General features: G+C 40.8%; 1 protein-coding gene across 1 annotated transcript; it reads left to right on the top strand.

Moving 5' to 3' along the window:
* Positions 1-637: 637 nt before the first annotated feature.
* Positions 638-22,689, top strand: ppl (periplakin). The gene is made up of 22 exons (XM_054606790.1): positions 638-769; positions 6,964-7,063; positions 7,774-7,928; positions 8,486-8,606; positions 9,399-9,524; positions 9,992-10,033; positions 10,925-11,086; positions 11,218-11,325; positions 11,724-11,819; positions 11,937-12,059; positions 12,160-12,306; positions 14,929-15,080; positions 15,198-15,307; positions 15,975-16,132; positions 16,269-16,447; positions 17,281-17,419; positions 17,787-17,980; positions 18,118-18,268; positions 18,384-18,467; positions 18,571-18,687; positions 19,355-19,447; positions 19,565-22,689. Exons 1-22 carry the CDS (start codon positions 720-722, stop codon positions 22,235-22,237), a joined length of 5,280 nt encoding a protein of 1,759 aa, XP_054462765.1. The 5' UTR covers positions 638-719; the 3' UTR covers positions 22,238-22,689.
* Positions 22,690-22,843: the final 154 nt, after the last annotated feature.

Below are 22,843 nucleotides of genomic sequence, written 5' to 3'. Positions count from 1 at the left end.
TCAACTGTACAAACAGACTTGTTTTTTCCTCAACACAAATGTGTCTCACGCCCTGATTTACATAGTTTGGCCTTTTACTGTGTGTGTGTGTGTGTGTGTGTGTGTGTGTGTGTGTGTGTGTGTGTGTGTGTGTATACTTTAGTGACACCAGTTACTGTTCTTTTTTTTTTAATTTTTAGGTCATATTATTTAGTAGCTTTTTAGTTGTTGTTTTTTTTATACTGTATATTTGCATCAGTGATACCAGCCCGTGCGTGTGCATATTAATGTGCAATATACTTTAGTGACACCAGTTACTGTTCTTTTTTTTTTATTTTTAGGTCATATTATTGAGTAGCTTTTTAGTTGTTGTTTTTTTTATACTGTATATTTGCATCAGTGATACCAGCCCGTGCGTGTGCGCGCGTGCTAGAGGGCGGGGCCTGTGCGCGCCCGTGCTAGAGGGTGGGGCCCCACCTGTCCCCTGCCCCTCTGACAGGTAAGTCTCCAAAGGACAGCTGGGTGTGAAACTAAAAGTGAGTCCCTCCAGCTGGTAGGCTACAAGTCAGTGGGAGTGGAACAGTGACAGTGAGGAGACGTGTGGACCTACACACACACACACACACACACACACACACACACACACCCGGAGCAGAGGAAAGAGCACTCACAACCCGAGGTTCACCTGTCCTGCTGGGATTGTTTTCTCGTCGGAAGTCGCTGACAGGTGACCAGTCAACATGTTCAAGAGAAAGACCAAGACCAGCTCTATAACGCAGCCTGCTGCAACGTGAGTACCGCTGCTTTACACCCAGCTATGGCGTCCCATGCACATACTTTATCTGTGTTATGAATGCTCAGGAGCCGATCTGCTGGCTCCATAATGTAACTTTAGCTCTACTGCCTAAACCTCATTAACTATTCATTCAATATGTCCCTGTTTAAACTTGGGCACGATCTGTCAGTCTGTCTTCATTCAGAGTGACATTGAATATGTCCGAACAAAGTACACCGTAGTGACAGTGTGGAAAAGTAGTTTATTAAAATGTATAAATAAATCCGTCTAGATTTAAAGTACACTAGGTTGGATTACATACATTCCAGTATTAAACATCATATTGTATTTATTCACTGATAATAACCGTGGTTTCTATCACGGCAGATACCGTCACTTGTGTTTATTAAACTGTTCTGTGTTTATTCTGAACATGTGGTTATCGTGGATTGAAGTGGTTCATACAAAGTGTTTATCGAGTAAAACTCTTCAGATCGCCTGGTCCACTCTCTGAATCATTCGGATGTGACTTCATGTCAACGAGCTGGTGTCCGTAACATCTGCGTTCAACACATACCGAGAGGGTGTAGATAAGATTGTGTAATGTGTGCCTTAACTCAAGCGAGGGTGTGGTTGCCTGATAGGCTGAGCAGTAAAGTCGTAGTAACTGGTTTGATAAGTATTCAGATGTCCTCCTCTCAGAGGCATTCAGCCTCTCCCACCGTCTTCATGCACCAAGCCCATTCCCTACCACTGCCAGTCTCATAGAGTGAAGGTGTGAAACCAGTTTTTGTTTCCACCTGGAGAGGCGGAGGTCTCATTTAAATCATCATCCCTGGGCTGTTCATTGAGCACAATGCTTTATGTCACTCAGCAGCTATTAGGGAGGTCAGGGGCCCCCAAAAAAATAACACCAGAGGGTGTTCGAGAACCAAATGATGGACTAATCTGTGTTTTTTCAAATAGTTACTCTCAGGTCAGAGCTGTGTTGCTCCCACTGTCACACCCCACCGTCAACAGAAAGTAAATGACTGCTAGTCTTTATTTATTTAAAGGATTTGAACAGTTTTATTGCCATGTAGGTTTGCACAAACGAGGACTTTGTCTTTCTGTACTTTGGAACATAACAATACCTACAGAAAATACTATTGAAAATATGGGAAATAAAAAATACATATAAGCAGAAAGCACTTAGTTGAGAAGTCCATACCAAACCATGATTTATTTGCATGGTTACAAGTAGCTAGTATTGGTTTCTTCTCATCAGGCAGTGAGACAAGAAATTCCATAGTGACGATAAGTCATTATTATAATCACTGCTGAACACCTTGATAACCAGCAACAGATAGTGGTGGAATCCTAATAATGCTGCTCCACCCGATCATTCTCTTCACACTGCTCACCCTATTCAGTTCTTAGTGGATGCATGAAAACTCTGATCTCAGGTATCTGGCAAGCTATCAGCCAATGACAGCTTCAAGTCCAAGCACGATCTAAAGATGGCTGGATCGCCAAAGCCCCAGAGCTTACAATAGTGAGGTGTTTATGTGCTAGTTAAGGCCTGTTACATGGTTTCTCTCTAGAGAAAGTACAACAAGCAGCGAGGAGGCACTATGTTTTGTTGTACATTTCCTCTCCTTATACAGACATGGATGGAATGGGCCTCCTGGGCACAGGCTAAGGGGCCCAATCGGTCAGAGGGCCTCTGGGCCGCATAGAGATGTAATACGGCCACAGCAAGACAGAAAACATCCACAAACAGACGTAAAGCAACCTCTAAGAGACGCAAAACAATCCCAACCAGGGTCCCATTGTCTCATACTCTGTCCATGTATGTGGCCTTTCAACACATGGATGGAGAGCAGGCTGCTGGGACAGAGCAGGACTGATGTTGGTCTGAGACGCTCACTGACAGCAGCAGCCCTCCACACCCTCTATGACTGAGCGCTGGAGCTCTCTGGTTCTAATTTCACCCTCTCTCTGTGAAAAACATCTGAATTGTGTTTCTCCAGCTAATGCTCCAGTGCCAGTTCCTCCCAGAGCCAACAGAACCACACGTAAAACATTAAATCTGAGTCAGTGAGCCTCCCTGGAAGCCATTGACAGCATGTTTATAGCTATATATATTAGAATACAGAGTAGAGCAGGAAGGAGTATTGGTGCATTGGTTTCAGACGCTTGAGTTAAACTGAAAAGCAGTATTCTGGTACTGGCATTCAAGAAAACAGTTTGTAGTGATGTAATATGAGGCTCTTCTCTTTGAAAACAGTTGGTGGGATTGCTTAACACTCAGAAGACCAAGGCACAGTTTTCTTCCAGACATCATATCTGCTTTGAAAAACATAAATGTTCCCACATATGCTCTGTGTAAACCAGAGCTTTGACTCATTTCCAACCCCCTCAGGGTGTTTTTTCATTCAGATGGGCCACCACAGAATAACTGGCAGCAGCTTCTGCAGAACTCTACAGTACCAGTTCAAACTTGTTGTTATTTTCAGTTTAAACGTGATCTGATATTATTTCATTTCAAAATCAGCAGGGGCTTTGAAATGAAAGTCAGTGTCAGGGTTCCATTAGTAGTTATGTAACTTGTGTACAAATGAATGGGTGTGGGTCTGTGTGTGTGTGTGTGTGTGTGTGTGTGTGTGTGTGTGTGTGTGTGTGTGTGTGTGTGTGTGTGTGTGTGTGTGTGTGTGTGTGTGTGTGTGTGTGTGTGTGTGTGTGTGCACGTGAGAACACACACACAACAAAAACACATTTGGAAGATAATGACTTTGATGGTATTTGCTTTGCTTATGTTAATAATGTGTAACATTAATGTCATAACATGTATTGGTATCATGTGACTTCATATGAAGGACTGCTGTAAATAATTTGCAGCATTAAATGGAAATCCTGCCAAGAATTTATAAAAAAAAAAGTTAAGTTAAATGAGGGTAATGTGGTTCGGAAATGGAATATGAATAGAACTGATACCCGGTACCAATAAATCATATTGGATTACGAACCTCTGCATTAGTTTGTTAAAAAGGTAACACAGATGTGCTGAGTGCGACATTTTACAGTGAATAAATAAAGATGTTAGTGCTCCCTGGTGGACAAACTAAATGGAGACACTGTTTCCAAATGACCTTAAACATATTTGTGGTATTTCTGACTTGCAATTTCTTGTTTCCTATCAGTCGACATTAATACAGTCAATAGGTTGAAATATAATCAGCCAATAAAATATGCTCATTTGTTAGTCAGGCCCTGGGGCCAAACAGCTTTTGAAGTTGTCAGTTAAAGGAATATAAAGACATCATCCATGTGATCGAACAGATTAATTATATTAACTCTACCCTCCGTTCACTATGCGTGATACCATGCTTCACAAGCTCCTGCTCTTTTACACGTTACAGCGAGTGTTAGTCATCGCGGTGATTGGGCTAGATGTGTGTGCTAGTTTCCTTTAAGGATGATGTCAACATGTCACAAAGTGGCCTGTTTCCTGTCAGCCTCTTTATTCTGACTGAATAAGTTGTTCATTTAACTCAGAGAGAAAAACATCTCAGAGACTGTCACACTAATCTGTGCTTGGTGGTTGTTTTTTGACAGTGTGGTAGCAGTGTGCATACAAATGTTTTCAGTTCTGTAATATTATATTTTATAATGATTTATGTTCATTTTCATCCAGTCAGTCAGATCTAGTTCTAGGACTGCTGTGTATAATGACTCAGGAATAAGTTATGGTAACACTGTAGAATAACCATCATTCATATATTGTTAGTTAATTCAACTTAAGTTTATAGCTACTTTACTGTTAAACTGAAATAATTATAATCATTTTTACTAATTATTAGTAATGCTATAATCTAGGTAATTTTATCATCAGTTTGAGTTTTATGAAATAATTAGTTTACAAGTTAAATGTTGTGTCATGGCTGATAAGAGACGATAACGATCACATTTTGATAACATTAATAAACTATTAATTAAAAGTTTATTGTTGAACACATAAGATTTATATTAAGTATATTTTAATGACAATCAAATGAGTTGTTAACCTTTAAGAAACCTTTCCAAAACATCACTGAACATTACATAGATGGACCAGAAACCAATCATTTACCATTGATAAAGTATTAGCTATCTAAATAATGGTTAACAAGGTATTTTAATAATTGGTTCTTACTTTATAATAGTCATCCAAGTAATGTTTATATATGGTTTATAAACCAATTATTAACCATTAACAAAGTGTTACAAATATCTATATTTTAGATGTTTTACAAAAGATGTATTAAATGTTTAATAATAATTTAGTAAACATTAATTAATACTTAATATACTATATAAAATGTTCTAATGTGAACATAAACTGTAGCATTAGTAATAAGTAGTAAATATTATGAATTATCATTTCATTGTTTGTTAACAGTAAAATAACTATTATCTAAAGTTTAATTTAAATATCATTTTTCAATGTATTAATGATGGTTATTATACAGTGCTCATGAAGTCCTTAAACCAGTTCCTGTCAATATGGTGGTTGGCTGTAGAGATGAACTCTACGTATCACAGACTGGGACAGACTCGGGTTGCTTTCAGTCAATCGGTGTAATTCCAAACCTTGTATGGTGATTTTTTTTTTTCGGAAAAATACCTAATCTTCAGTTTATGTATGAAGTAAGTGAATAGGAGTGAAAGTTTAACTAAGAAAATGCAAGTCCCGAAATTGATAGGAGTTGTACAGAAACAGAAACACTCATTGTGCAGTGGTGTCACAGAGTGGAGCATCTTTCCTCACAAAGGATCTTTGGCATAGTACAGACCAACAGACACATTTCATTTTGTGAAGATTATGAAGTCAGATTCAGTCACCGGCGTGCTCTAATTATTTTTTAACCATGACATTCTCCAAATGCTGCAGAAACACAGTAGAGTACAGTGAGGAAGAGAAACACAGTAGAGTACAGTGAGGAAGAGAAACACAGTAGAGTACAGTGAGGAAGAGAAACACAGTAAGTACACAAACACAGTAGAGTACAGTGAGGAAGAGAAACACAGTAGAGTACAGTGAGGAAGAGTAACACAGTAGAGTACAGTGAGGAAGAGAAACACAGTAGAGTACAGTGAGGAAGACAAACACAGTAGAGTACAGTGAGGAAGAGAAACACAGTAGAGTACAGTGAGGAAGAGAAACACAGTGAGGAAGAGTAACACAGTAGAGGAAGACAAACACAGAAGTACAGAGGAAGACAAACACAGTAGAGTACAGTGAGGAAGAGAAACACAGTAGAGTACAGTGAGGAAGAGAAACACAGTAGAGTACAGTGAGGAAGAGAAACACAGTAGAGTACAGTGAGGAAGAGAAACACAGTAGAGTACAGTGAGGAAGAGAAACACAGTAGAGTACAGTGAGGAAGAGAAACACAGTAGAGTACAGTGAGGAAGAGTAACACAGTAGAGTACAGTGAGGAAGACAAACACAGTAGAGTACAGTGAGGAAGACAGTGAAACACAGTAGAGTACAGTGAGGAAGAGAAACACAGTAGAGTACAGTGAGGAAGAGAAACACAGTAGAGTACAGTGAGGAAGAGAAACACAGTAGAGTAGGAAAGAGGAAAAAAACAGTGAGGTGAGGAAGAGTAACACAGTAGAGTACAGTGAGGAAGAGAAACACAGTAGAGTACAGTGAGGAAGAGAAACACAGTAGAGTACAGTGAGGAAGAGAAACACAGTAGAGTACAGTGAGGAAGAGAAACACAGTAGAGTACAGTGAGGAAGACAAACACAGTAGAGTACAGTGAGGAAGAGAAACACAGTAGAGTACAGTGAGGAAAACAAACACAGTAGAGTACAGTGAGGAAGAGAAACAAACACAGTAGAGTACAGTGAGGAAGAGTAAGTAAAGTGAGGAAGAGAAACACAGTAGAGTACAGTGAGGAAGACAAACACAGTAGAGGAAAGAGGAAGAAAAACACAGTAGAGGACAGTGAGGAAGAGAAACACAGGTCCCAGCTGACCACGCTACAACCCTAATGAATTAAACCAACACCTCTGTGATGTTGTTTGGTATTCAGTAATAACTATGACATTTTGATTGACATGTTTGAATAGATGTTCACATCATTGAAAAACCAGTGATTGTCTGCGATGATAAAGAAGTTGTGGAGCAGTGGATGTAACAGACAGTATCTCTGCTCACCTCTTTGTTTGTCTTCCAGCGCTCCGTCCACAGAACTGAGCACTCTGATCGACAAGCTGCAGAAGAATGCTGATAAAGTGGAGAAGTACAGCTATGACATCGAGCAGAACCTCAACAAGGTACAGTCTGATAACAAAGTCTCCTAAAGGCCTCAGAGATCTGTTAATACTGACAAATACAGTTAGATGGTAACCTCTCTATATTATAATACCTTCAGATGATACAACACTGAGTTCAACCAGTGCTCTAGTGTTAAGTTAAAGGATCTTCATTGTGAGACTAAAGGCCACCATAATAAAATAAGCATCAAAAAACACAGAATCCTACCTTTCCCATAATGCCTTTCATTAGACCCTTTCATTGCTGTAGACCCTCCCTGCTTAGTAAACACACAAGTCTCTCAAACTCTACACCTGCAGTTTGTGATGCAGTCTTTCTGAAGTCACCCAGCTCACACTGTTATAACTCTGATGACAGAGTCTGGGTTGATTTTGTCAGACTTAACATCGTGTTTCAACCTCCAAAGCTGAGAAATGAAGCAAGTGTCAAAAACTGCAATTCCTCAAATGTCCCCTTGAGGCAGGCTCCAAAAGATCCATTCAATGCCAGTGTCTCTTAGATCCCTGCACACTAACAATGTCCAACCACTCATCACAAAATAATCTTTTATATTTTTTACAACAGCTAAAACTCAACACTAAAAAATGTGCTTCACTCTGTGTGTGTATTGTGCTGCTGTTTGTGTTACCTTTGACATTAAATAGTGGCCAGGAGTGTTTGTCTGACTGCACCTGGTTGAGCTTCCTACGTCCACTGTGTTTTTCTGCAGGATGTTAGTAAGATCAATGAGGGGAAGCAGCCTCTGTACCAGGATGACTCCAGCAAGAGAATCCAAAGCTCTCTAGAACTGCTCACCAGCCTGGATGAGGACGCCGTCAATGCCAAGCGCCTCCAGCATCCACAGGCCGAGATGATAGAGAAGGAGTGAGTAGAACGCTCCATACTGAGAGGCTGTATGTGATATCTGGACCACACTGTCCACAAGAAGCCATGCATGTTAGTGTCTGCAAGCTGCACACAACTCAGGGTAGAATATAAAAGCAACATTGTATTACAATGTATTCCATATCACTCAATGTTAATAAAGCACTATCAGGAAAAAAATGGCAGAGTGGGACCCCTGATATGACTGTGTTGTTTTACTGATGGAAGAAGTGCTGTGTTAATTATAGTGACTTTATCAAAACAACAGGTAAACAGGGAGGGGAAATTAGAAAGAAAGGCCTGTTTCTCTAAATGTAAATCCACCACTATTTTATGTTCTAGGACTGTTGTACTGATAAAAATAATGCTGTGAAAAATGTGCATAATGCTGAGTCATTATAATACAGGTTATCCCCGCATACCGGCATTTAGTATATGAGGATTTACATTATTGAATGTTATGGTCAAAAGGATAGTTCGAATACAAGTTCAGAGAGAAATATTTTAATTATTTGTACTCATACAACGAATATGTATTATCGTGTGTGTGTTTTCAGCATGAGGCAGCTGCGTGAGAAAGTGTTGAAGCTGAAGGAGGACCATGACCGTATCTACCACCTGACCCGCACCGAGGGGAAGCCCAGCATCAACTGGGGCAACATGATGGATGAGAAACTGGTAGGAAGTAGACCTGAACACTCACTGTGGACCTGGCATAAACCTCTGTGGTCTTATTGATCACACTCAGAACCTGTTCATATCTACTGTATCTAACCTAGGAATGTGGGGAAGGAGACAAAACAGTCAAATACATCCTGATATATCTCATTAAGTCAATCCTCTGGACAGTCTGGACAGTCTTTTGCAAACTTGAAGCACGCTCTCTGAAACATCCTTATTCTTATACAGATGTTAACACCATCATGGCTCCAAAGTGATTCACAAAAAACAGAAATGTCTAAAGTCACTGCATGTCAAACTGATGCCAATAATGGATTTTAATGAGTAAATGATTCCATAATAAGATATTGATACGGCATCACGTACAATATGTGTTACTGTCTCTTACTTTGCTGACTGAGATTCATTAAAAGTTTCAAATGATTTTTATACTTTCATACTTTCAGCTTCTTCTGCTGCCCCCATTAGCTATAAAATGTAATGAATGCAGCTTTAATGAATCAACAAAGCTCAGCTACATGAAGTAAACAGCTGGATTTATTTGAAGAGATAGGGGGTGATGGGAAAACAAGGTGAACAAATTATGAAAATACCAAAGCAGAAAATAAACAGTGTTCATATGTATTTATAACAGAGCATAGGTGTTTGACATAAGTGGACTGTTCCATACTGGAGGCCCTTAGCTCTTACACTATGGACTATTAATTGACTTTCTACAAATACAGCCTAACCAAACTGTCACCGTGTGGTGGAGTGGACTTCAATGTGTTGTTTTGTCTCTCTGCTCAGGACAACCTGAACAACAAGGGCTTTGGCCAGGACCTGCCATCAGTGGAGAACGAGGTGGAGGAACACAACATCTTCCACAGTGAGGTGGAGGCTCTGGCTCCTCACATCGCCACCGGCGGAGACAAGGTACAAACAGAAAGCCAGAAGAAGTTATGTTTAGGTCTCCTTACACATAAAGAATGATCCCAGTCTGTTCCACACACTGAGGCACAGCTTATTAATTAAACACTGGTATCAGATTGGTACCGGCCCATACCCAAAGCCCAGGTTTGGGTATTAGAATGAAAAGTTGGATTAGTTCATCCCTTGTTATATGTTTAAATTATTTATTTGAGTCACAAAATGACTAAATACTTTATTTCTATCTGAATAGCAGTAGCAACACATGAGTAAAACCAACAATGAACCGTTTTACACTAGATGCTAGTATTTTTCTGTTAAAATATTTTTGATATTGATTATCAATTGCCAAAGTGCCTATGATAACAAGCATGCATCATTTATTTTTAAGTGTTGTGCATTGTGCAATATGCAAAAGGTGTCAATTCATAAATGACTCACATGACCCTCATCTTGTGTGTCTTGTTCTTCAGGAATACGTCAGTGGCCTCCAGATGAAGTACGCCAAACTGCTGGTAATTAACCACCACACCCACATTCACTCTCTGAGCCCACGGGGTGTGCTTTGTGTGTGTAAATGTCATTCTAATCAGCCTTATTATATTCCTTTATTGATCCCCATGGGGGAAATTTGGGCGTTTCTGTGCCTTCAGTATCGTCTGCCTCTGCACTATACTTTTGCTCTGGCTTATGCTTTGAGATGCTTGTTTAAGAAAGGAGATGCACTTATGACTTCTGGTGACTAGTAGTTCTCTTGAATACCTATGTTGAATACACTTCCTGTAAGTCGCTTTGGATAAAAGCGTCTGCTAAATGACTGTAATGTAATATAATGTAATGTCTCCAAACAAAACACTTCACTGCAGGTCTACTGATCACACCGAATGTGTCTTCACCTGCCAGTGTCAAAGTTTCGACATTTGAATAAAATCTGCATTATCAGAAACCCTTCATCACCATAAACACATACACCGCAGCTGAAAATAGTCCCCAACAAATACACCATTTTCCTCTTGTTTGAGTAACGTTGGAACAAAAGTGCTCTGCTGTTTTAGGAAGTCACCAAAGCCTTTTAAGGAAATAAAACTTTATATTTATGAACTATTTTTAAAGATTTACCTCTTTTCTTATGTATCATAGACATACAGTATTACAGTGCTGTTGCATTGCAGAGGAAAGATGAAGGGCTGACGTAAACACATAGAGTGCAGCAGTTTTTACCAGGATGGTCTCAACAAACAAAACCATATGCCATTAAAATAATTTGAAAATGTTTCAAAACTATTTTACTTATGATGTTAGATATTTATATAAGAATATGTTCTCCTCAAATTAATGTTGTTAGCTTTGCACCATAGCTTCCAGGGAATCCAAGTCATTAGTTTGTATATGTGGTTTCTGGTTAGGCCAGTTCCAGCACTCGTCAGCGCAACCTGCTGAGCCTGCGGGACTACATGCAGCGCTGCACCAATGAGCTGTACTGGATGGACCAGCAGGCCGAGGAGAGGATCAGCTATGACTGGAGCGACACCAACCTGGACTACCCAGCTCGCCAGAGGCAGTACGAGGTAGCTAACACCACACAATAACAAGCTGCATACTGCATATGAAATGAACACCAGGGCATGCACAGATGGACACTAACAAATAAAAACATGTGGTCCACTGTTTACTCAGCACATCTGTTTTGTCTCAACAGAACTTTATTGGTAAATGTCTGGAGTCCAAGGAGGCCACCGTCACCAAACTGAATGAGGATGGAGAGAAGCTGATTGCTTCTGAGCATCCAGGGAAGAATGTCATTGAGGTACAGGCTCAACCATCTCCTATGTGAATTCTGAATGCTTTTCCTTTCTTCCCTCACAGTGTGAGGTGAGGGGACTGGTGCGTACCAGTGTTGGGATGGGATGAGACTTTTAAAACCTGTCTAGGCCAAAAATGCAAAGTGGATGAAGCCCTGGCTGTGGTGGCCCTTAAAGTGTGGAACAGTCCCTCTTAATATTTGAAATGCACACACATTCCAGCCTGAAGGACAATAACCAGTGTGTGTCCAATATCTGTAGTTTGTTCATCCACAGCAGACTTTTAACCCGGCCTTGAAAACTGTACAGTGCATTGGTTAACTTTTTTTGAATGTTCTTTGAATAAAAAATGCCTCACTGTAGTTTTACTGATCAAGTGCTCACACACTGTGTTGTTTGTCAGGCTCACATGGAAGCGGTCCACGCTGACTGGAAGGAGTACCTGAACCTGCTCATCTGTGAGGAAAACCACCTCAAACACATGGATGAGTACCACAAGGTGAGACACTCGGGCAGAGGAGCACTCACAGGAATGTACACATTTCACACACACACACACACACATTTAAACAGGAAAAGCTTATCAGTGTGTGTGTCTGTCTGTGTGTGTGTTCAGTTCCAAAAGGAAGCGCGTGACACTCAGGACCTGCTGAAGAGGATGGACACAGAGGTCAACCAGAAGTACAACCCAGAGTTCAAAGATATGTATCAGATGGACGGCCTCATAACGGAGCTGGATGTGAGTATTTCCTTAATACTGACAGACTGAACCACTGACTCCTTCTACAACACTAGAAAACATGCTGCATGTATGTGTGTGTGTGTGTGTGTGTGTGTAGGACCAAGCCAAGGCCATGGACCACTTTGATGAACGGGTCAAGACTCTTCAGAAGCGCAGCCTGCAGGTTTTGCCTCTGAAGTACCGCCGGGAAACCCCCCAGAAGCTGCTGCCCGTTGAGGCTCTGTGCGAGTTTGACACAGACGAGGTATGTAGTGTATGGTCGAAAGCTAACAGGCTGTGTAGCTGATATTACTTGGCATTTGTTTCTTGTTTATAAATGTGATAATCTAAGATCATTTACTTCCAAATATTGAAGTCCTCAGTGACTTCTTGATTCTTGTCAAGATGAAAAGCTTCTGAAAAAGTGTTGCGGCTCATCGTGCTCATCATAGAACACGACGAGAATTAGTTTAAACTTAGATTAGATAACTAGCTGAGTGTCTGGTTAGGTTACAGTATTTAAGAAAATATTTACTTTGTGTGTATGCAGCAACACTTTTTCACATAGTTAAATTTGGTAATTTTATTATTGTTATTAAGGGTGTCACGATTTTGATAGAATAGATCAAAATAAGCTTTGGATTTCGACCTAGTGTATCTTAATTTGGTTGTTGACTGGTGAAATATTGTTGTTACATATTACATTTTTTTTTTTTAATTCGACCATATGTAGCCTACTTAGTGTGGTACATTAAGAAGATATCCATCATGGTACCGTGCACAATTTCCTTTTAACGAAGAATTTGAAAATGTAAATGGAAGCACAGAAAAAAAAACTTCAAAATCAAAAATCAAAAAAAAATTTTTAAATTTGAAGTCAAACTGAATCGTGGATTTGGGGAATCATTATTATTTAAAGCTTATCCAGTTGTCTGATATCAGAACAATCAAACATGAAAGCAAGTAAAGGAAAAATAAATTGTGAGAGGGTGGTTGATCGGTGATCATCACAGAGAGTTTAACCATTTGCAGAGTCTGTTGACTACATGTTTCCTGTGATGCACACTTTAGTTGTTTTAAGGCCATAAGAGATCTAACCGTTATTCTATTGTTCAATCATTTTTGTAGGAAATTGTATTAATTCTTCTGATTTCTTCTTTGGAAGTGTTCTCTAACTGCCTTATTTCCTTCATCTTTATCATCTAATTGCCTTGCTGTGCTGCAGTGACCCCATTTCAAATGAAAACAGTTCATCTTATCTTTATTTTATGCCATATTTTCTCTGTCACTGGCTATCAGTTTAATCCCAGGATGTTCTCGGCTATAAGAGTGCCTGACTTAGCACTTTGTCTTTGCTTTGCTTTTTCTAAGTACTAGGCCTGTAACTTGTTGGTTTTGTGGTGTAATGTATTCAAATCCCTTCAGACGGGAGCTGATGCTGAGACTCTGAGTCTCTCATATAAAACCCCTGAGGATGAGAACACAGGGGATTTGAAGAAGTCTGCGCTTCGAGTAAAGAGCCTGTGGGACTCTTCAGCTTATGTGTAGCAAAGCTCATCATGTGTAGGTTTTCTCTTGACCTCACTGATTTCAGGTTCTCGTTAATGCCCATCATGTGCAGTACAAAATGCATAAGGTTAGCTCACCAAAAGGTGTAATCATCTATATCCTAGAACCTAGCAATCCGTTTTTTGTGACATTTTATTTGGAATTAATCATTAGCAAGGAATGTCCTGGTGTAGGACACAAATCCATTTTGCCTGTTTGGAGAGGCATGTATTCTAAACACTCGAAAGAATGACGTTGAGTTTATGGAGAGCCATATTTTCACTTTTAGCAGAGTACAGTTTATTGATGCATTACCGCCCTCTACAGTATAGAGCCTGGAATAATTATAGACTATTAAGTCACAAGTTCAAGTATATACTATATAATAGTATGATTAGAGTGATGATGATTAGATTTATTTATTTTGCAAATTATTTAATTAATTTACTTTACTCCACGTATTCATGTACTTGTTTATTTCAAAATATATGAATTAATTTGGTATTGAACACTTTGGGGCTCCATATCTGACAGCCTCTTTAGAGTCTTAATTTCCATCCATCCATTATCTCCATCCTACCGGGCCGCATCGTGGGGCAGCGGGCCTAGCAGAAGTCCCTCTCCTCAGCAGTGTTATCCAGCTCTGCCTGGGTGACCCAGAGGCAGTCTCCATTGTATTCTGGTTCTTTCTGTCAACCTCAGCTGGCCCCTTTCAATGTTAAAGAGCAGGGCTCTACTCCGCACTCCTCAGCCTATATTAAGCTTATTTTGTCCGCTTGTATCCTTCTATCACTCGCTCTATTTTTACATTACTCAAAAAACAAGACCCCAAGATCCTACCTTGCTTGGGGTCTTGGGGCAAGCCCGGGGGGCACAATCCACTGTTTTCCGGAGGGGCCCCAGACATGGACGATTAATTTCAGTTTAAATTATTTATAAATTATTTTTCAAATAGAATTGCAACATGTAAGTAAAGAGCTTCAGATTTGTTATACCACTAACTTATGTGTCATTTTACTAGGGGCGATCTCACTAATTATTTGTTGCCAGCAAAAGATTAAACCAAGACCAAGCTCCTGCTCAGAGCAACAAGAGCTCTGATTGCTAAAGACTCCTGATAACATACAACGGTTGGCCAGAGCGCACCACAAAATAACCACAACTAGAATTTAAAAGCCTCTTTACATTAATTCTGTTATTCCTATTAAAAGTCAATAAATAATCTGTAAAGCAAGTTCTGATGAAAGCTGTTTTGCTGTCCAGAATGTGACTGTATGAGATGAAACTATATTTGTGGTGCAGTACTAGATGACAGATAGTAAATGTTGGACGTGTGCAGGGGCCGATATTGCGTGGGGAGAGGTACACCCTGCTCCGGAACAATGGGACCAAATGGGACGTGAAGGATACAGCTGGACATCAATTCACTGCCCCGGCAGTCTGCTTCATGATCCCCCCCACGGCCCCCGAGGCACTGGCAGTCACTGACAAGTGAGTGTGTATGAAAACGTACAAGAACAACATTCACTGGATGACAAACTCCATTACATTTTATTACAGTTCAGCTTTGATAGTTTTTTTATGTTTTTTGTGTGTTTTGTTTTGCAGCCTGGCAAACCAGCAAAAAGCTGTGAAGCAGAAGATTGTGAGCAGCAGTGCAACGCTGCAGAAACGCTTCAATGAGCTGAAGAAGGAGAGTGGGACTGGCACAGCTACAGGTACAGAACACATCCAATTCTGATGTACTGCAGCTTTAGGACACTCGTCACTTCTTCACATTCCAAGCAACTTGATTAATTTGTTGCTCTAATTGTATTTAACATGCTGTGGCCTCATACAGCTGTGTTTCTAATGAAAGATGGGTTTATTTATACCAATCAGGATTTGACACTGCTTCTTTCTGATCAGTTAATATGGTGATAAAGCCATGTGTTCACTTTGTGATCATTTCATTATTTGTTATTATTTGTTACATGCATACATAAGGTCCTCTAGCTGGGTTATAATATCATTGTTACGTGATTCAATAAAGTTAATTCATCCGGTCATTCATTAAGCCAATAACGTCTGTGTGGTGCTGCTGCTGCTGCCATAGTTTTGTTAATATTTGTCAAACACAGAAGCCAACTCTGTGCTCTCCACTCAGCAGGACACAGCGGCTCAGCGGATACATATTCATATAAAGCATTGGGGGGGTGAGGGGGGGCTGGATGTCAGTGTCCCCCCAGATCTCAGCATTTCTCTGTATAGTACAGTGTGTCGATGTCAGACAAAGATCTCATATGTTTACCGCTGACCAGAGCTTTTACTCTGTGCCACTGAAGAAAATAGATGAAGCCAGATAATGAAGCTCATCATGTTGTCTGTTACTGCGTGTGACCTCAGACAAACAGGAGCAGCAGTGCCGCCAGCTGATGGCCGGCCTGGACAAGGTCGTCAGTGACCTGGACAAACAGGAGAAGGGCATTTATGCTCGAGTGCGCCCGCCACTGGAGCAGAACAGGCCACTGCAGGACAGCGCCGACCGGATGCAGGATATGAGGGTAATGAGTTCAACATTCTGTTGATAGGTCCAAAAACTGTTTCACACAACGCCTACATCTCTCAGTTTAGCTCAAAAAGCTTAGAGAGAGTATTCATGCATTTTTCAACTCACCAACCACCGACTCTTCCCTTCAGGACATTGCTGTTGCTGTCAGTAAGATTGAACCAGAGAAGTCCTCTAAAGTGCAGGAGGCAAAGAGCTTCTTGGTCTCGAATCCAACTTGTGCCAGCGCTCCTCAACTTCACAGCAAGGCGGACGAAGCCAACAAGAAGTACACCAAGATCGAGCAGCTTCTTCAGTGCTCTCAGGAGAAGTATGGGGCTTGATTTTTATCTCAGTGTCTCCTCTTCTGTGGAAGTTGTGATTATTGTGAGAGCAGTGTTCCTCAATGGGCAGGTCCAATATTATTATAAATATTTGAATAGTTTCGAGGTTTGTATATCATTCTGTAGCTTCCCAGTGGTGTTCCTTATGTTTTTAAATCCAAATATTCTAAATTCGGTCCACGTACCTATGTTTTAATGTCCCAAGCTCTCCTATAAATGTTTTCTCACGTGACCTGACATATGTTTTTGCATGATGAAGTATACATGTATAGATATCATTCTTATCTATAGTCAGTTTATTTCCTACAGTAGTAAGATGGCGGTCGGAACGCTCCCAGTCAGAGTCACACAATATCACAAACAAACTAAGGGATCGAGCAGGTAACGTCTGTGTTCTGCAAGGTAAAATGTTTTTTTCATACGACATATAATACACTTCGATAGTTTTTTTGGTGGCTAAAATACGTTTTTCTGCAGATACCATCCACAGCCAGCCTTTTCCAACAAGAAACTGAAGTAGTTATATTGCTGTCTTTAAAGCCACCAGACCTTAACCCATTCACAAAAACAGAAATTTTCCCTTGCAGAACAGATGAGTATAAATACAAACACCACTTCAAAAAATCCAAATTAGTTTCAGTAGTTTCACTCGTTTCCCAACTTAGCACAGCTAAAACATACTTAGCTATTGCTGTGGTTCACATTATTCATAACCTTATAATAACCCACTTCACTGCTTTTTGCTAACAGCTTTCCTATTTTAATTCATTATTCTATGATATACATTTTGACTCACAGTATAACTGTACTTACCTTTTAGACTGAAGAATTCCAACCAGCTCGAGACTTCCCTTCAAAATGGAAAGACTTTACTGTCCACCTATGAGAACAAGCTGGCCAGGGAGGAGGTTGCTCCATCTGACATCACCTCACTGGAAAAAACACAGCGGGAACTTGCAGTAAGATGCCTATTTAATTTTTTGGCACACATCACAATGGCTCTGGCTGAAAAAGGGCTAATTTATTGACATATTGAAACTTTGGGCAAGGCAACAGGTATGGGGCCCCCTAACGAGTTTATACAGCCATGTCCCTGATGAATACAAGTAAAAAGATGCTGTCATCATCACTAAATATTCAGTATAAGATAGTGGAATTATTGAACTCATTCAAACATTTAGCAGGTGCTAGATGCAAGGGTTATCTCTAAAAGGAAGAAAGCCCCCACACACTGTGTCATTTAATCATGGAAGTTGTCTGTATTATTCGCTACTGAAGAAAATATTACTGTGTATATTAAGTTAGTCTGCCTTGCTACTATGGTAGGATACTGCATCCGACCTGAGAGCCAAGAGGACAGTTATCGCTGAGACGGAGCAGAACCTGCGTTTGGCCAGAAGCAGCTGTGACAACATGGCAACCCAATTCCAAGAGCACTGCCCTGACATTGAGAGGCAAGAGGCAGACGTCCAGAAGCTCAACAAGCGTTTCAACAACCTAAACAGGCAGACCGACACCAGGTGAGAGGGTCAAGAAAAGAGGTCAATAATAATCAATAGTTGTTCGAAGAAATATTGAGCAAAACATCACAAAAACACATATCATATAGACCTATATATAAGATGTGTATAATGATCTCTTTTGCTGTGTGATGCAGGTCTCAAAGCTTGCAGAGAGCCAAGATGTCGTACAACAATTATCGCAATGATTATGACAATCTGAACAGCTGGTTGTCTCGTGTCCCAAACTATGAGCCCCGTGAAACTGATGACACAAGACAAGTGGAGACCAAGCTGAAGAATCAGAGGGTGAGCGTGATGAACAACATATTTCTCTATTCCTGGTGTAGAGAAATATTCAGTCAATGGTGCTGTAAAAAAACACTTAAAAACAAATGTTTTCTTTGTTTTTATTTATTTTCAGAACTTGCTCTCTGATATTGCAAGAAAGGAGTCTGACTTGAACAACGTGTCCAAAAATGCCCAGCTTTACCAACAAGCTGTCAAAGTAAGAAATTCATTGATTTTTTAACACCCTATCACTACCTTTAATTTGCAGAAATTAAATAAGATGAAGGTTTGATGAATGATTCACTGGTTCTTCTTTGTAGGACTACGAGAATGAAACTGAGAAGTTTAGATCTATCCTTGACCTTGAGGATGGAATTGTACCTCAGACATACAAGAGGAACAGACTGGAATCCCCTGCACTGGTAGTCAAGGGAGAGGTGAGGCACAACAGCTAAGCTTTCATGACATGTCACTGTCAATTTAGTATATCAGACTTGGCCATAGTGACAGAAGCAATTACTTTAAAGTACACAGCAAATATATACAACCTATCTCTGTCTTCTCCATCCCTGCTTTCCATAACTTCTTCATGGTTCAGGGTAAGTTAAGTAAAACACAACTGTGCTAGCTCTTTCTCAGCATAGATTAGCCATTGAATCCACCAACACATGTTTAAAGTGGTACTTTAGTAAATTTAGAATAGCACTTCTATAATATTGGGGAGCTTGTGAGTGACAGAATTAGAAAGAATAATCAAAGCATTAGAAGCTGAGATATCCAGATTTTAGTCCATGGTATAAAACATGCCCTCAGAAACTCAGGTTCACACATATCCTATAATGCAACTCGGTAGTGTGTATAATTAGAATGATAAATGCCCACATCTTTCAATTACACACTCCAGAACACAGCCTTTCTTTTGAAGATTTAAAATCTCAGGCCAAAATCATGACAATTCAGGTGACATCCCCATGACATCATCAGGGTGTCAGGGGATATTCTGTGTTTTTCTGAAGAACTACAAGATGAGAAGGTTGTGAATCACTAAAATAACTTCAGGATTTACTGTACGTGCCTTCCATGTAATTTCAATGTATTTTACAGGAATCTGCTATTGAGGCAAAGTTTACAGAGGTGAATGCTGTAAACAACCAAAAGCTTCAGAATCTGGAGTTTGCCCAAAGTCTTCTAAACCAGGTGATTTTTTTGTACATGATAATAATAATGATGATGATGATGATGATGATAATGATGATGATGATGATGATGATGATGATGATGATGATGATGATGATGATGATTTACCCTCAACAGCAACCTGAGGCCCCTTTGATCCAGTCTACAAATGTCAGGTCAGTCAATGCTGCTGCCCCAGGAGAAGAACCTTGGAGGATTAAGAAGCAGTTGGAGGATGAGATCCAGAGGAGGGAGCAGCTAGAGAGAGAAATTGAGACTATCCAGTCTGACATCTATGTCCTTGAAGGACAGAGGCCCCAGGACACAATTGTCAAGAAGGAGCTGATCAAAAAGGTTGCTGACCCCCAGCTGGATGAGGAAGTCCATAAGGTCCAGCAGAAACTTTCAGAAGAGCGTCGCACTACCCACGTCCTGGAGAATGACCTTGAGGTACTAAAGTTGAAGCTGCGTGGCTTTGAGACAGAGGTCAAAGAAGGGGCCCAGCAATACACAGTCAAGGAGGTTTTGCGTATAGAAAGAGATCGTGGTCAGGAGGAGGAAATGCGCAAACTTCGTGAAGAGCTTGATGAGCTAAGAAGGCAGAAGTTGATGAAAGACAATGAGCTGATTCAGATACAAAAGCAGGTGACACTCCTGGCTGAAGAGAAGAACAGGGAACAGGAGGTGATCACTGAGGAGGAGGTGATCAAAGTCCAGAATGATCCTCAACTTGAAACAGAGTACCGGGTGCTCCTTGACAGGAGACAGAAGGAAACGGATGGCAGGAAGCAGCTGGAGGATGAACTACAATTTCTTCAAGAGAAGCTCCGAAGGATGGAGAAGGAGAAATCAATGGCAGAGGAGAAGATTTCGATCAAAGAGGTGCTGAAAGTAGAGAAAGATGTTGCATTTGAAAGGGAGGTAGAAAACCTCAGAAGGCAGTATGAAGACGAGAAGGCCAAACGAAGATCTTCACAGCGAGAAAAGGCTGACCTCCAGAGGAAAATTTCCAGCCTAGAGGAGGAGAAGTCCAAGGTTGTTATTCAGGAGAAGGTTCGGGAGATCGTCCGCCCTGACCCCAAGGCTGAGAATGAGGTGGCTAATCTCCGGCTTGAACTTGTAGAGCAACAGAGGAGATGTAAGGATGCAGAGCTCCAGCTTAGATCACTGCAGGATGAGCATACCATGCTGAGGAACAGAGGACCTCAAGTGGAGGTCAAAGAGATCATCAAAGAAGTCATCAAATACAAGACAGATCCACAGACAGAAAGAGAACTTGAGAGACTTCGCAATGAAATCGTAGATAAAAGCCACCAGACTGAGAAATTTGAGATGGAAATCCGCCAACTTCGTGATGAAATTCAACGATGGAAGGACACCAAACCCCAAGTGCAGACTAAAGAGGTGGTCAATGAAGTGATGCAGTACAGAGAAGACCCCAAGACTAAAGAGGAAATTGAGATTCTCAAAAGGAAACTGGCTGATGAACAAAAGAAACGCCTCGACCTTGAGAGAGAACGGTCAGCCCAAGAAGAGAAGATCCGACTGAGGAAAATTGATCTGTCTCAGGTCCGCGAGAAGATTGTCCAGCAAGAAGTGATCAAGATGGAAGAAGACCCTCTCCTCAGATCAGAGTGCGACACCTTCTTACACAACATCAGCAATGAGCAGAAACAAAAGGATAGCCTGAAAACTGAGCTCTTTCAACTGCAGAGAAAGAAGGCTGACCTTGATCTGCAACTGGAAGAACTTGAGCGTGAGCGTAGGGCAAGGCGCGATGCAGAATTGGAGATCCAAAGGCTTCGGGTCAGACTTAATGAGCTTGAGATCCGTGACAAAGAGAACCGTGAGAAGGTGACTGTCAAACAGAAGGTAGTCCTGCAACAGGATCCCCAACAGGAGAAGGAACACTCTATTATCAGACTACAGCTTGATGAAGAGAGGCACAAACGCACTCTGCTCGAGAAAGAGTTGAATATCCTCATCCAGCAGCAGCTCACCCTGGAGAAGATCGATGTGAAGGAAAGAGTTGTCCGCACTGAGAAAGTCCAAGTTGAAAGGGATCCAGAGGCTGAGATTGAGATTGAGAACCTAAGGAGGACTCTTGAAGAGGAGAAAAGGAGAAGGAGAGAACTCGACCAGGAGTTGGCCAACCTCACCTCAAGATTCTCTGATATGGAGTTCTCCAATACCAAATCTTCTAAAGAACTGGACTACATTCGTGATGAAAGTGGCCGTGTGCAGCAAGAAAACCAAAGGCTGCAGAATGAGATCCGTAAGCTTCGGTCCGAGATCGAGATCACAAGCAAAGAGACTAGGCTTATCACTGAGTCTGCACCAAGGGAGGAAGGAAAGAACATGGAACTGAGGCTCGATTCACTACAGAAGGAACTAGCAGAGCTCAGGGGCATTACCGGCCAGAAGGATGATGAGATCGAGAGGCTTCAAAAGAGCCTGGTGTCAGTGAGAATGAAGAAGGAACAGAGGGAGAGCCATCTGCGTAGGTCTATTGTGGTCATTGACCCAGATTCAGGCAAGGAGATGCGACCAGAGGAGGCCTACAAACTAGGGCTGATTGACTGGAAGATGTTCGTCAACCTGCAGAGCCAGGAGTGTGACTGGGAGGAAATTTCAGTCAAGGGCCCCACAGGAGAATCCTCAGTTCTTCATGACAGAAAATCGGGGAAAAAGTTCTCCATCGATGATGCGTTGCGTCTTGGGCACATCACTAATCGCCAGCTTCAGCAGTACATAAACAAAGAAATATCCATCCAGGAGTTTGGCGTTATGGTGTCAGGAAAGACCATGTGAACGCAAACATGTTAAGGAAGAGGATTTTCAATTTGTTTCTACACGATTTCTTCTGTTTCATCTCTGTTTAACAATCTCCTTGTGTTTTATTGTACTTCCACTCTGACTTTAATACAATGGTGACTTGGCATTACTGTAACCATGATTCCTAAATGCACTATGTATTTATTTGCTTATGCATATTCAATTTTGTGGTACTGGCATAGATATATGGGTTGATATTAGTATTATTACAGCCAACTACATAACATGTTATGTGTTAGGAAGAGTTTGCTCAGCCAAGCTTCAATTTCTTACACTGGGTATAAGGGAAGAGGCCATATATTTGCATATCTTTATTTGATATTGCCCTTAAAATCACATGGGTACTAAAAGTTTTATTCATTTGTGAGGTTTTACCAGGTTTACTGGAACTGATGTGTGCTATGTAATCTTTAATAAAAGTCAAATCAAACTGGAAAAAAACGTATGGATTTTTTTGTTTCATTTAATTCTTTATGCTATATTTGATGATGGAGATCCAATATGGAGCATTGAATATCTAAATAGAACAGCTCAGAGATAGAGCTGCACCTAAAGCTGCTGTAGTGTCACTGTTTGTAGGAA

This window comes from Anoplopoma fimbria, chromosome 11 (assembly GCF_027596085.1).
Source record: "Anoplopoma fimbria isolate UVic2021 breed Golden Eagle Sablefish chromosome 11, Afim_UVic_2022, whole genome shotgun sequence".
Taxonomy (NCBI): Eukaryota; Metazoa; Chordata; class Actinopteri; order Perciformes; family Anoplopomatidae; genus Anoplopoma; species Anoplopoma fimbria.
The sequence above is the reverse complement of the archived record's forward strand: the minus strand, read 5'-3'. Positions and strand labels throughout refer to the sequence as shown.

What these genes read in the sequence shown, in the direction of transcription:
- ppl (XM_054606790.1), top strand. Translation starts at nt 720, where the DNA reads ATGTTCAAGAGAAAGACCAAGACCAGCTCTATAACGCAGCCTGCTGCA. An exon ending in TCGAGCAGAACCTCAACAAG is followed by an intron (nt 7,064 to 7,773) that starts GTACAGTCTGAT and finishes GTTTTTCTGCAG; the next exon opens with GATGTTAGTAAGATCAATGA. An exon ending in ACCGGATGCAGGATATGAGG is followed by an intron (nt 16,133 to 16,268) that starts GTAATGAGTTCA and finishes TCTTCCCTTCAG; the next exon opens with GACATTGCTGTTGCTGTCAG.